The 13,991-nt window shown below is 36.2% G+C and overlaps 1 protein-coding gene across 1 annotated transcript in view; it reads right to left on the bottom strand.

The window, feature by feature from the left end:
• prex2 (phosphatidylinositol-3,4,5-trisphosphate-dependent Rac exchange factor 2) overlaps positions 1-6,292 on the bottom strand; it is a 130,404-nt gene extending 124,112 nt beyond the window's left edge. Inside the window, exon 1 of the mRNA XM_052596298.1 lies at positions 5,851-6,292. Coding sequence (XP_052452258.1) covers positions 5,851-5,988 — 138 coding nt within the window. The 5' untranslated portion in view covers positions 5,989-6,292. The remainder of the gene's footprint in view (positions 1-5,850) is intronic.
• Positions 6,293-13,991: the final 7,699 nt, after the last annotated feature.

Below are 13,991 nucleotides of genomic sequence, written 5' to 3' on the forward strand. Positions count from 1 at the left end.
GTCTGCGGTGCATGAGAACTTCCATGACCTTACAGTGGAAAAAGAAAGCCAAACTGATTAGTAAGATTGGAATCTTAATGATCCTCCGTGTAGCAAGGGGAAAATGCGACTCTTTGTAAACAAAGCATTGGGACATAATGGATGGAACATATGCAGGAGGTTGTAAAGATTGGCAAGAGACAGATAGAAAGTGTGTTCAAGTGATAAAGAAAGCAATGCTAGCTTCTGATTGGCTGACAAAGGGCAAAGGTGACAGTGATGGCTGAGTCAACCATGTCTACATTCCAATTATTATTCTATTATATTTGCCGGGCTTATACTTCCAAGGCTTCAAACCCAACATTTAGGGAGTAATTTTTGTGCCTTTATTGTAGATCCAAAACATATAGTTTTGCAAACAGTTACCACTTTTCTTTTGGTTGAGTTCCAAAAGCCTACCTAATGTGTAATGTCTCAAATACTTAAACAAGGATTAAGTGTTTTATCTTCTTATATCCATTATCTTTTCGCCACCTTAATAACTTAAAGTCATTCAAGTGGAAACAGACAAATATAAAAAAGCATTGTTTAATTCATCAGATGATCTCACCCTTTGAGCTTAGTTTTTGTCTTCTTAATTTGCTTAAGTAAACCTTAATAAAACACATTGGCTACGTTCACATGCAACCAAATAATCTGTTTGTAATCGGATTGATGGCTCAATCAGACTGAAAACTTTAATATAAACACCTTAATTGGGGGGGGGGGTATTTCTCTAATACAATTGAGAGTGCATGTAAGCACTCGATCGGACTGAACCCCTGGAACTGAAAGGACTCTGCATGTGCAATGATGCAGAAATAGCGTAATGATGTATGATGCGTTGAAGGAGTGGCTCGTCTTTTTGAATAAAGTGTTGTATAAATGTGTGTCCTGTTATTATAAAACTCTCCTTTCACTCGGCAACTGTGAAGTGGAGCAAGGCAACCTCCCACTAGTCCTTGTTTTGGATACTCATCCACAGGCAACTGGTTCGGCGCAGGGAGGGGCTTTTTTTCAGTGATAAATACGAGCAGGACGGCACAGCAGTTTATATGTATATTTATCCATAAATGGATCAATATTAATTCTGCTGTTAAAAACAAATAAAGAAACCATGTAGGAGAGTGGTTATTTTGTGCAAACAGTGAGAAACTCTATATTTGTGCAGTGCTTCAAATTCAGATTTGAAGCTTGCGACATATAAACACGCACATCAACCCGATCACTTTATTTGGTCATTATTTTATTAAAGTAAAAACTACTTTCAGATTCATCAATCAGAATGAATTCAGTCCGATTGAACCAAAAATTGTGCATGTAAACTGAGCAACTGATGTGTTTGCAAAACACTTTCCAAGCAAAACACGTTTTCGAAAAACGAAACTATTGAGACTAAAAACAAAAGTAGAAAAAATGTATACAACAAAAGGTTGTGAGGCTCAAACAAAAGTGTAAAAAATAAACTAAATTTTGAGATCAAAACAAACAGTCAAACAAAGTTTTGAGAGCAAAAGTGGCTAAAACAGAGTCAAACAAAGATTCAAACAGAAAACAAACAGAGTACTGAGGGCGTAACATTTTGAGACTCAAAAGAAAAGTTCAGCTAATGGCGGTTTTGTTTGAATTTTTTGGGGATGCACAATATTGACCAAAAAAAAAGTCAAACATGAACCCACAACTCAGGTTTTAATGAGAACAATTAACCTCAATTTCCTCATCTCAACAGAAATATATCAAAGACAGTTTTTTCCCTTATCTTTAAATCAATCTTTAGGTTGGTCTTCACGCATTTGCATTCTAGTTCCACTAAATATGTTTCCAGTGAGAAATGGGTAAAGAGAGCATGATGACCTAGCCCCCCTGTTTCCAGAGCAGCAGATGGATAAACCAGGATGCCAAGAGGAAGAAGTTGAGGATGGAGAACTTTGACCCCGAGAGATGGGGTTGCAGGGTTCACTGCCTGAATGGAAAAAGATATAACCCCCCCCCCCCCCCCCCCCCCCCATCAGTGCTGGCCATGTGACACCAACAAATCAACAGGCCTCAGACTGACTGTAAATAAACAGAACAAGAGAAAAAGGACAACAAAGCAATTTAAGCATACCAATGGATTGTATAAAAAAAGAATCAAGAATCAAAAAGCATGAGAACCAAAGATTATTGGGCTATTTAGGAAAACATTTTTTAAGATAAAATAGATCATCTAAAACCACCTTCTGAGTGTTTTACAAGTCATTGGTCACATGCACTTTTAGTTCTCAGACCAGGAAAAGACTAGTTGTTCATACTCAAATAGGTATTGGTTTAATTTTTTAAGCCAGCCCTGTGTTTAATTTGAGTTTGTGGGTAAGCTGCTGCTATTTTTGTCCTAATGAGTCAAACAGTAGAAAATCCTACATTGTCAAGTAACTTTGAAAGCTGTACCACATCAACTTCAAACAAATTTCTAAATAGACCAAGAAATGTCTAAGGGGACTTTTAAAACTCGTGTTTACCCCAAAAGCAAAATAAAAGTAATTACAGTTTGTGGTGCAAAATCCCTTTCTGAAGTTTTATTATTAAGCATTAAAAAAGTACATTGGGTGGTCAATTCTTTTCGAACTCACAGGGTATTGCGAAAGAAAAACGCTGCAGAGGGACCACTTAATCCAGAGCTAAGACTCCAGAGAACACATTATGCTGTTTTTCTACTGAAGTATGACATGAAAGCTTTCCCCCTGTTTGCTCCTGTTGGATTCACTCTGCAAGCACTGATGAACACTGCTGTTGGTCAGTTGTACTTCTCATTTGCTTGAGTGACCTATAAGCTCAAGGGTATATGTATTAAAGGAGCACAGAAATTCTCTTCGGTGGGGCATTTGTTACTAAGGATCATCATTCTTAGTCTCCTGTTAATAAATAAAAAAAATGATTATCTGAAACCTCCCACTATCAGATATAATTCAAGCTGTTACGTAAGCCATTCTAGGGATATCTCAGAAAAGATCTTTTGAGAGACTTCCTCCGTCTCGTGTGAATTGCCAGACACTGTTCCTGGCTCATCTGATAGCCAGACACAACTGTGTAGAATGCCAAGTAACTGTCAGTTAGTGCAGCTGGTATTTTACACTAAATACTGTACCAACTCAACAGCAACTTTTAAGAATAATTCCTCTCCAAGAACAAACTTACCAACTGTGAGTGGGCTAAACTGATCCGATGCAGCCAACTATCCCCCATGGATTCAAACAAGGCAACTTCTCCGCCATTGTTTCCTAATTTCTGCTAACCTCTCCGGAATTCCTCCACCAGGAAATGTACTTCACAACAGAGGGCAAAGAGCCCGGGCTCTCACGTCACAGTCCCTCTCCTGGCAACACTGTACCTCCAGGCCGGTTCCACCAGGGAGCCATATTGTCTGGAAGCGACCCCCTTCATCTAATTCTCACAAACACAAAATGCCCTCTGTTCAGCATGGCACCGGTCCTCTGGGCCATGAAACACCACCCCCCAACAGCCATTGTCCTCAACCGTGGCCTGTTGTTATCATCTAAATTCAATTCTGCATAGGCTTCATTTCGCCCCCCAAACCCTGGCCATCTTTTTTTTTGGTCTAGACATTGAGGAATTCTGGTTGAGGCGCATGGGCATTTCTACACACGATGATCAGTTGAAAGTGATCAATCATAGACCTGCAGTGGCACCCATGGAGGCTTTGATCCTTGAGAGCATGTGGGTGATATTTCCCAGAGACTTGGATTGATAAAGTTGCCTCCTTGACCTCCTAATCACACTCAAGAGGTACAACTGCATGCTTTCATCATCAAAAGAAGGCCTTTTTTTAACCTCTGTTAGAATGAAGAAATCATGTTTAGCACTGGCAATAAAACAACTTAAATGTTTGGCTGGAACGGAAAAACAATTAGGAATATTCTAAGTAAAATGGCACTGTTAAATCAAGGTTGCAAATGAGCTCAAAACAAGGCCAATTAAAACAGGGCAGTGAGTCTCAGAACATTTCATTAGACTCTTTTCCAAACTCACTGAAAATACTAAATACGATGGGGGACAAAAATGTATTTTAGTGCAATAATTGATTGACAGATGAGTGACTACATCCAAATGTGGTCAGAATGATCTGGCCCGGGTTTATAAAATAGTCATCATATTCTGGAGGTCTGTCTTCCAAATATGATCTGCAGCACAGGCTAATGATTTATTTAATTGGATCGAAATGGTCTGAACAGAGTGATTTCATTTCGTTTGAATCAGTTTGGAAACCACTTGTGACACTGTCTCCAGATGGGGAATGTGAGCTTGTGCATGGAGAGTGGGAAACATGGGTCATTGTGACATATTAATAACAACACAGAAATCCATCACTAGGATGTATCATCTGGTGGTTCATTGAAACGTGAATCATTTCAGACTTTATGAAACTCAATTTCATGCTCTCTTTGCTCCCTTCAGTTTAAATCTAGCACCAAACTTAAAACATGAATAAGTGGTTAGCCACTAATTTCCATATTTAAATAATCTTTTGCTTATGTGCCTGAAAATGTCTGCATTGCACAAACAAAAAAAATAATAACTTATTTTCCTTGCAGTCTTCAATTCCCCTATCAGACCAAAGGGCTTATGGTGTTCTGTTCCTCCAGTAGAGGAAGAAATGATATTATTCGGTAGAGTCCCACAGTGTGCCAATCTGAGGTTTTCACTTTCAGTCCACCTGCTTTGCCTCAGTTCTTGGCTCAGACTCAAAAGCATTTACCTATTCTGCTCACTGAGCCTGAGCAAATCATGGACAGATGCATCCCTGCTACAGACATCCAGTAAGGAGATCATAATCATGCATAATGTTTATATAATTTTCCTGTTTAGGATCAAATCTTTCAATTTTATTGGAATTCTCATCAGCAAGTTTCTGTTCTGGATATCTCCGTTGAGAAGTTGAGACTTTAAGATGTTTCTCCTCAGAAAAAAGGACCACAATCCAATATCGTGTTTAAAAAGAGTTCTCAATAATGTCTCAGATTTGCCAAGATACCTGCAATCAAAACTCAGAGAAGTCAGTGCTGTCCACATATGTGTCGATTTTAATTTTAGGAGAAATAGCTGAGGAAAAACTGAGATGTAGAAATAAGCAACTGAGAGTTAGTCTCCTGAGCTATAAAACCTCTGAGCAATGTACTTTTCTCTGTGAATCCAAACATTGACTGCGTCCTTAGGGTCAACTGGAGAGAAAGCGATCCAACGCAGAAAAAAAAAACAATAAGCACTAATTAAATTGGGATTAATTATGCTGTTTTTTTCTTCTTAGATAGAGCTACAAACCACAGAGATCAGCGGGATTGACAGGCATGGCACGGTCTGGGGTTTGAGGTTCACCGCAAGACCTCTGATGTTGCTCATTCACTCCAAGCGCACTAAACAGTACGCGTACAGTGCAGCTCAGGACGCGAAATATTTCTAAAAAGCACATACTTTTTGCAAATTTTAATTTTAATTAATTTAAATAAAAATGTAATTGTTAAATTCTTTTAGATGCGTACAGCAAACTGTGGTAGTTGGCAAATGGTAAAAAAGTGCGACACATGTAAAAATCGCTGCATAATTCGCACATTTGCTTTCATCGATGAAAGAGGTGCACACAGTTTAACTTTCATCACAGCATTCAGCAAGACCTCACCGACTCTTCTGGACTCTCACGCGCGCAGGAACTCAAAGATGATGTGCGCGCTCACAGTTGCATGTGTCTATTTGATTGTGTCTGTGTAGCTGGGCAATGCTTCCTTATCTACATTCAAAAAAAATATTAAATTACCCAATTAAACGATTAGTCGCACTTACCGAGAGAAACTCTAGCGTCCCAACATAATCCCGTTCGGTCTTCAAAAGTTCGTTCAAAACACAAACTCGCAAACGGAGCTGTTTCTCTAAATCTTTCCCACTTTCGGCTCTGTGTTCGGCTTTGCTCTCCTCAGTCATTTCGATGGTCTTCTTAAGAGTCGCAAAAGTTGCAAGAGGAGACGTTTACACGAGCTGACGCCGGCTGGAGGCTTGAAACATGATGAAAACGCAGCGGACAAATTCACCCCAACAAATGAATGCAATTTAAAAACAATCTAAGAACCGGCTGCATTCAGAAGCAGAAGCATCAAAGTTCAGCACTACTCTACACGCCTGAGAAAAGTGTAGTAATGGCTTTTGGATATCAATCAAAAACTTTGCTCCATGCGACTCCCGAGACCTTCATCCTAAATCCAGCCTCCCTCCAGCATGAAAAGGACAGGAAATAAATGGCTGGGAATTCGTGCCAGCACAGTGGGGAAATGTTGATGACATTGGGGGTAATTAGAATGCAAGCCTTTCCCAGACTCCTGTATTAGTTACATTACTTTGAAAAGCTGAATGGCATTAAAGAGAAGAGTTATGTTAGTTATGTAACAACATGCAATGAAATGGGGGTAAAGTTAAAAAGAATTCTCCCACAGATTTAATCTTCAGATTTTTTTTATCTGAAATACATATGTGAGAAACTCTTTATAGTTCTAATCGCAGAAGCTAAAATAATTTTAAATTATGGGGGGGGGGGGGGTTCAGTACAAAAGTTAAAGAAATGGAGCTTATACAGCTGTTCAATTCTTTTTACCATAACATAAGCCATTAAAGTGTCTTACAGTACACGGCATGCCTCAGTGAATCCATCTCCCACTTTCCCTGAAACCATTAAAGCATTAGAAAAAGAAAAGAAAAAAAATATATATTTATGAGCAGCATCAGACCTTACACAATATGTTCCCATTTGGAAAGACTACAATTTAGCCTACACTGCAAAAATGGTTATTGTGGTGTGTAGAAAATACTATTTCAGTTTTCCTGCTTCAAAAAATCATTTTTAATTCAATGTTCTACTTGCTGTTTCTTTGTAATTATGAAATGAACTTTCAGCTTCTGAATGACAAATGTTTCTACACCATCTATTTCACTGTAATTAAACCTATAAGAAACAACCAATGCCATGGTTTTCTTGTTATTTAATGCAAGAAAACCTCCCCAAAATCTTTAATCGGTTATATAAAAATTGGTTATAAATAAGATTCAGTTATTATTTAATATTGCCAAACTTACTTTATACCACTCAAAACAGTATATGGGTTAAATCCGGTAGAAAGATCTATTTAAAACAACAATTGCAGGTTATCAACTTTTGCAGTGTGACTGCGCTGCCGAAATACATATACATATATTACATATATTATTCTTATGATAGCATTTTCCTGCCATACATTTTTATTTCTCATAGCTGTGCTCTTTCTGCTCAGCTCTCTCAAGCAAGGAGGTCTCTGAAATGAGGCCTGTGCTCTTGTATTCTCAGCACCAGTCAGCTTACTTCCCTCTGCGGACCGAGTGTTTGCCCTGTGCAGTGTCTGCCAAATTGAAATAGCTCAATAAAATTTGATCAGCCGAGCCAAATATTTAATAACGCCCAGTTATTGACTCGCTGAGCACTGTATCCTCTGGAGGAGCTCTGCTGTGGTCAAATCAGAGACCATCTACGAGCCTGGGTTAAAATGTTATGACGTGAACCAAGACATGTTTCGTTTATGAGGACATGAGATACAGCAGCAGCATCAGAGCTGAGAGAGTGAGAGGATGTGACAATGCTTTACTGCTATCAGATACTGCCCTCTAGTGTTAGACAGTTACATCTAAAAGACATTGTGTGTGTGTGTGTGTGTGTGTGTGTGTGTGTATAAAGCAATAACAAAATAATTTATTATTAGTAGTAGTAGTAGTAGTAGTATTAAACAGTGTTAATTACATATTCAGACCAAACTACTAATATGTCCAATTAATTCCTATTAATTAGTACCAGAGTAAAATATTATCGTTCATGCTTTTATTTATTTATTTATTAACTTTTCATTTATTAATCAAATATATTCATGCTTTTTACAGAATCTTCAGCTCCAGCAAGCCAGTGGATAGTTAATCCAATCTGAAAAAAAAAATCTAATTGGATTTTATAACAAAATAGCTACTGTATATTACAATACGTAACATTTGTTTTAAAGAAACATAATTAAGATGTAAACGAATCACTAAAATGTTTATTGTTGTTTTCAAATGGACACGTTATGGTTGTCAAATGTGTGACGTGGTTACTCTGCAAATACCTAAATACCTGCAAATAAGTCTCCCTGTTTTAATCCATTTTCCGAAGAAGAACAAAGCTTTTACGGGTTTGGAACGACATGCGGGTAAGTGATTAATGACAAACTTTTCATTTTGAGGTGGAGTGTCGCTTTAATGCGAAATTAATGTAAATAAATAAATGGAAAAACAAACAAATACATACATACCAGGGGCGTTTCCTCCGAGGAGGCAAATGAGGCAGTCACCTCAAAAAATTGGACAAGAAAAAAAATCATAATACAAAAATAAAATAATGCAAATAATACAATATATGGCATAAAAAGCGTATAAATCACAAATTTTTCTAAAGAAACACTGTCCAAACAGCTACACCAACAGGTAATGTTATAACTTTATAAATACTTTATTTAAATATATAGCTATAACAGTGGGACTCTCTTGCCTCACCTGAGCCCATTGACTTTTAATAGACCCACTAAATCCTGAGGTGGTTTTTTGGTGGGTAATTGAGAATGGATGGGGGAAAGTCACATTGCAATATGATTGGACTAGTTATAATCGCTGTGAATGGTTCATGAACAATAACTCTCTCTCTCTCTCTCTCTCTCTCTCTCTCACACACACACACACACACACATACATATATCTCCACTTTATCAAGTAAAAATCAAATTTCAAATGGTCTTAAAAAGTGTGTGATATTAGTAAGAAATCTGTTGTTGAAATTAGGCTACAGTTCATCTCTGCATCTGTGAAGAGTGTTTACTATGCGCTGATGATTGATGATCTGTAAATAAATGTATTATTAATTAACAGCTGAACATCAGTTTAAAATCAGTTCTTTGTTTAATTTGTTACTGCCTTCAGTAATTATTTTGGAATAAATGTAAAATGCTTTAAAACAAGCAAGACATGTTTCGTTTATGAGGACATGAGATACAGCAGCAGCATCAGAGCTGAGAGAGTGAGAGGATGTGACAATGCTTTACTGCTATCAGATACTGCCCTCTAGTGTTAGACAGTTACATCTAAAAGACATTGTGTGTGTGTGTGTGTGTGTGTGTGTGTATAAAGCAATAACAAAATAATTTATTATTAGTAGTAGTAGTAGTAGTAGTATTAAACAGTGTTAATTACATATTCAGACCAAACTACTAATATGTCCAATTAATTCCTATTAATTAGTACCAGAGTAAAATATTATCGTTCATGCTTTTATTTATTTATTTATTAACTTTTCATTTATTAATCAAATATATTCATGCTTTTTACAGAATCTTCAGCTCCAGCAAGCCAGTGGATAGTTAATCCAATCTGAAAAAAAAAATCTAATTGGATTTTATAACAAAATAGCTACTGTATATTACAATACGTAACATTTGTTTTAAAGAAACATAATTAAGATGTAAACGAATCACTAAAATGTTTATTGTTGTTTTCAAATGGACACGTTATGGTTGTCAAATGTGTGACGTGGTTACTCTGCAAATACCTAAATACCTGCAAATAAGTCTCCCTGTTTTAATCCATTTTCCGAAGAAGAACAAAGCTTTTACGGGTTTGGAACGACATGCGGGTAAGTGATTAATGACAAACTTTTCATTTTGAGGTGGAGTGTCGCTTTAATGCGAAATTAATGTAAATAAATAAATGGAAAAACAAACAAATACATACATACCAGGGGCGTTTCCTCCGAGGAGGCAAATGAGGCAGTCACCTCAAAAAATTGGACAAGAAAAAAAATCATAATACAAAAATAAAATAATGCAAATAATACAATATATGGCATAAAAAGCGTATAAATCACAAATTTTTCTAAAGAAACACTGTCCAAACAGCTACACCAACAGGTAATGTTATAACTTTATAAATACTTTATTTAAATATATAGCTATAACAGTGGGACTCTCTTGCCTCACCTGAGCCCATTGACTTTTAATAGACCCACTAAATCCTGAGGTGGTTTTTTGGTGGGTAATTGAGAATGGATGGGGGAAAGTCACATTGCAATATGATTGGACTAGTTATAATCGCTGTGAATGGTTCATGAACAATAACTCTCTCTCTCTCTCTCTCTCTCTCTCTCTCACACACACACACACATACATATATCTCCACTTTATCAAGTAAAAATCAAATTTCAAATGGTCTTAAAAAGTGTGTGATATTAGTAAGAAATCTGTTGTTGAAATTAGGCTACAGTTCATCTCTGCATCTGTGAAGAGTGTTTACTATGCGCTGATGATTGATGATCTGTAAATAAATGTATTATTAATTAACAGCTGAACATCAGTTTAAAATCAGTTCTTTGTTTAATTTGTTACTGCCTTCAGTAATTATTTTGGAATAAATGTAAAATGCTTTAAAACACATAAATATTTTTTTTATATAATAAAATAGCTTAAAAATTTATTTTAGTTAAGTTAGATGTACTCTAACATAATTTGTTTGAAGATGCCACTTGATTAGAGATTTTATTATAGGTGTATTTAAACCTGTAAATTCTGTAACGCTACATTCATTATCAGTCCTGACCAGTAGATGGCAGCTTCGTCTCTTCTGTAAGATGAAGAGAGGCAGGAGGAATTGAGAGAGCATTAAACCCTTATAATACAGCTCTCATTGAAAAGCACTCACTGATTGTTCAAGCCAACAGTCCCCACAATGGCATGCTACCTGCTAAATAATGTCTAAATGAAAATGCAGGGACTCACTGCGGGTGAATGGATGGAAAATGTAATTAGCTGTGTATAAAAACAACACAAGTCAATAGAGTAATAGAAAAACAAATGTGTGTTCAAGTGGCCAGAAATATGAACATATGTTTTCCACTGAATCTCAGAAAGTTATAGTTATTGTCAAAGCTTTAAACAGGTAAGTCAAGGTTTATTATCTTATGTTAGCCTTTAAAATAATAATAGTTAGTGTTGTCAAATTGATTAATCGCAATTAATCACATCCAAAATGTATGTGTGTGTGTGTGTGCTCTTGTTCTTGTGACATATCAGGACACAACTCTGTACAGTGACACAGGTATTACAAGGAGAGGGTGACTTATGAGGACATAACCCATGTCCCCATTTTTCAAAACGCTTATAAATCATACAGAATGAGTTTTTTTGAGAAAGTAAAAATGCACAAAGTTTCCTGTGAGGGTAAGGTTTAGGGGTAGGGTTGGGGCCATAGAATATACAGTTTGTACAGTATAAAATCCATTACGCCTATGGGATGTCCCCACAAAAACAAACGTGTGTGTGTGTTTTTTTGTGTGTGTAAATATTTCTTAGATATACACATGTATGTGCGTGTATTTGTATATATAAATATATACAACAAACACATAAATTATAAAAACATAAACTTTTATTTTTGGTTGTAATTAGTCGATTTGACAGCACTAATAATATATTTCGTATAGTACGATGATAAATCTATACACAAATTCTCTCCTACAAATTCTTTTTTCTTTGAATAACAGAGAATCAGATATTCCTTTTAAACAATGGCCTTATTTTACATTTAACACAACTCTATCTCCAACATCTGCAAACATCTGAAGTGGAATTTATCTGACCCTTGACTGCGAATAAAAAAACATTTACAGGCTGACAGATAAAGTGCTATATAAATATGAGCATGTTTCTTCAAATTCATATTTCTGTCTCAGTTCACTTCACCTTACATCTTATTCCAATAGTCTGAGGGCAAGTTTAACACACTAAACGTCTTCAGTCACACGAGACTGATGACACTTATTTAACACAAGCTCCGTAAATCTCCCTCCCTGCCTGAGAAAAAGAAGTGTGAACTTTTTGCTTATTTTATATACAGTTCTGTCAGCTTAATCTTTCAAGTATCTCAGGATTACACTGAGAATCCAGTACAGGTGTCCGAGATAAAATAACACACGGTTACTATAGTTCCTGCAGGTCATAACAAATATGATCACATCTACACACACATAAACATCTTTTCACACCCTGCCTCTGTGAATATTTTCATGCACTGGTATGGAATCAACTGGAGGCCAAAAACAACAGCCAGGTCTTGAACAAATATAGCCTGACTAATGCTTGTGGAACAAAACAAGGTGAATTTTTCTGGCCCAAGTCAAAAGCACCTTTAAGTCTGTATGATAGATTATAAGCAGCAAAATATTTTATTTTGATCACATTGGCTCAGACTTCTACTAACCCTGTCATAATGTGAGTACTCTATGTATGCATGTATTCATTTATGTTTATTTGTTTATTTGCTAGCAATGCATTTATATTTGCTACAAATAATTATATTTTTATATAAAGTTATTTCGCAATGGCATACTATGTTACAAGTTTTCAACACTTTTTATCAAGTCTCTTTAGTCATTTTTGCATTATCCTGATGACAAACTAACAACAGCAGAATTTCCAACAACATAACAGTCATAAGGGTAAAAAAAATTTTAATTGAGATTCATACATCATGAATGAAAAAGCTTTCCACTAATGTATGGTTTGTTAGGATAGGACGATATTTGGCTGAGATACAACTATCTGAACATCTGGAATCTGAGGGTGCAAAAAAATTTTTATATATATTGAGAAAATTGCCTTTAAAGTTGTCCAAATTATGCACTTAGCAATGCATATTTACTATTCAGACATTAAGTTTTTATAGGAAATTTACAAAATATCTACTGTACATAAATTATGTCCTATATAAAGGCTCCAAACATGTAACTTTCCTATATAGAGCCTAAAGAATTATTGTGAAATCTTGTGGTGTCTTTTCCTTAACTCAGTTTTTTAATATATCTGCTTTCATCTTCTGAGGTTCAGCAGCAGATAATGACAGAAGATCTGTCTCCACTAGAGCGGGAAGATCAGTAGGAGTGGGAGGGATGGCTCTCTAGAAAGTAAATTGCCTTTGCCCTCCACAGGTAATTTTATGCTGGTTTTGTCTTTCTGATCCATTTTCTTCTCAAACCCGCTCTCTCTCTCTCTTAATGGGACACAGATCTAGAGTGAGACATGTGCAACTCTACAGCAAAGCCCGATCTCCCATAAATCAGCAGCCTGGGATGACAACTCTGTTCCTCACGACTATGAGATCACCCTGTTGTGGCTGTTTGAAGATAATACCAGAGTTTTCATTTGATTCTCAACCGCGGCTTTCACATTTTTTTTTCAGAGACAGTGACCTTTTAGCATGTTTTAGCACAAGGGATTCACTTGCTGGTTTCTATTACATAATGACTTCACACAAGTTTCACTTTGATGGAGATATATAGTGGGCAAAAAAAAAAATGATTTCAAATCTCACCAAATAAATGTCTGTGGAACATGTGTGAGCTACAAAGTAAAGGGACCAGTAAAACATAAAACTTCAGGCTTGATCAGGCATTTACAAATAAAAGAGCAGTCGATAAATGCACTGGGTTTGTATGTACAATAGTAGCAAAAATACACTTAAAATGAATTGGTTCCCTTTTTGAAATACCCAAAATGAATGATTTACGTCCCATATCATATGAGGATGCATATATGCACTAAATGGAGGTTTTTCTAATGGAGCCACAACAGTTCTACTCAATCTATAATGTGAAACAAACATCACAATCAGTATAGTATATGATTGCTGAATGAATTACCCTTAGAAAACCTTTAATCATTTTTAAATACACAGCACAACCATTTCAGTCTGAATCCCGAAAGAATGATTCACATGAGCCAGTTTGTTTAAGTGAATCAAAATCCGCACACTTACAATCTAGTTCTTTGTATTGAATCAAAAATACAAATGACTCTTACGAGCAGGTTCATTTAACATTTGAACAGTACAGGGCAAAG

The sequence above is a fragment of the Carassius gibelio genome, chromosome B24 (genome assembly GCF_023724105.1).
Source record: "Carassius gibelio isolate Cgi1373 ecotype wild population from Czech Republic chromosome B24, carGib1.2-hapl.c, whole genome shotgun sequence".
Taxonomy (NCBI): Eukaryota; Metazoa; Chordata; class Actinopteri; order Cypriniformes; family Cyprinidae; genus Carassius; species Carassius gibelio.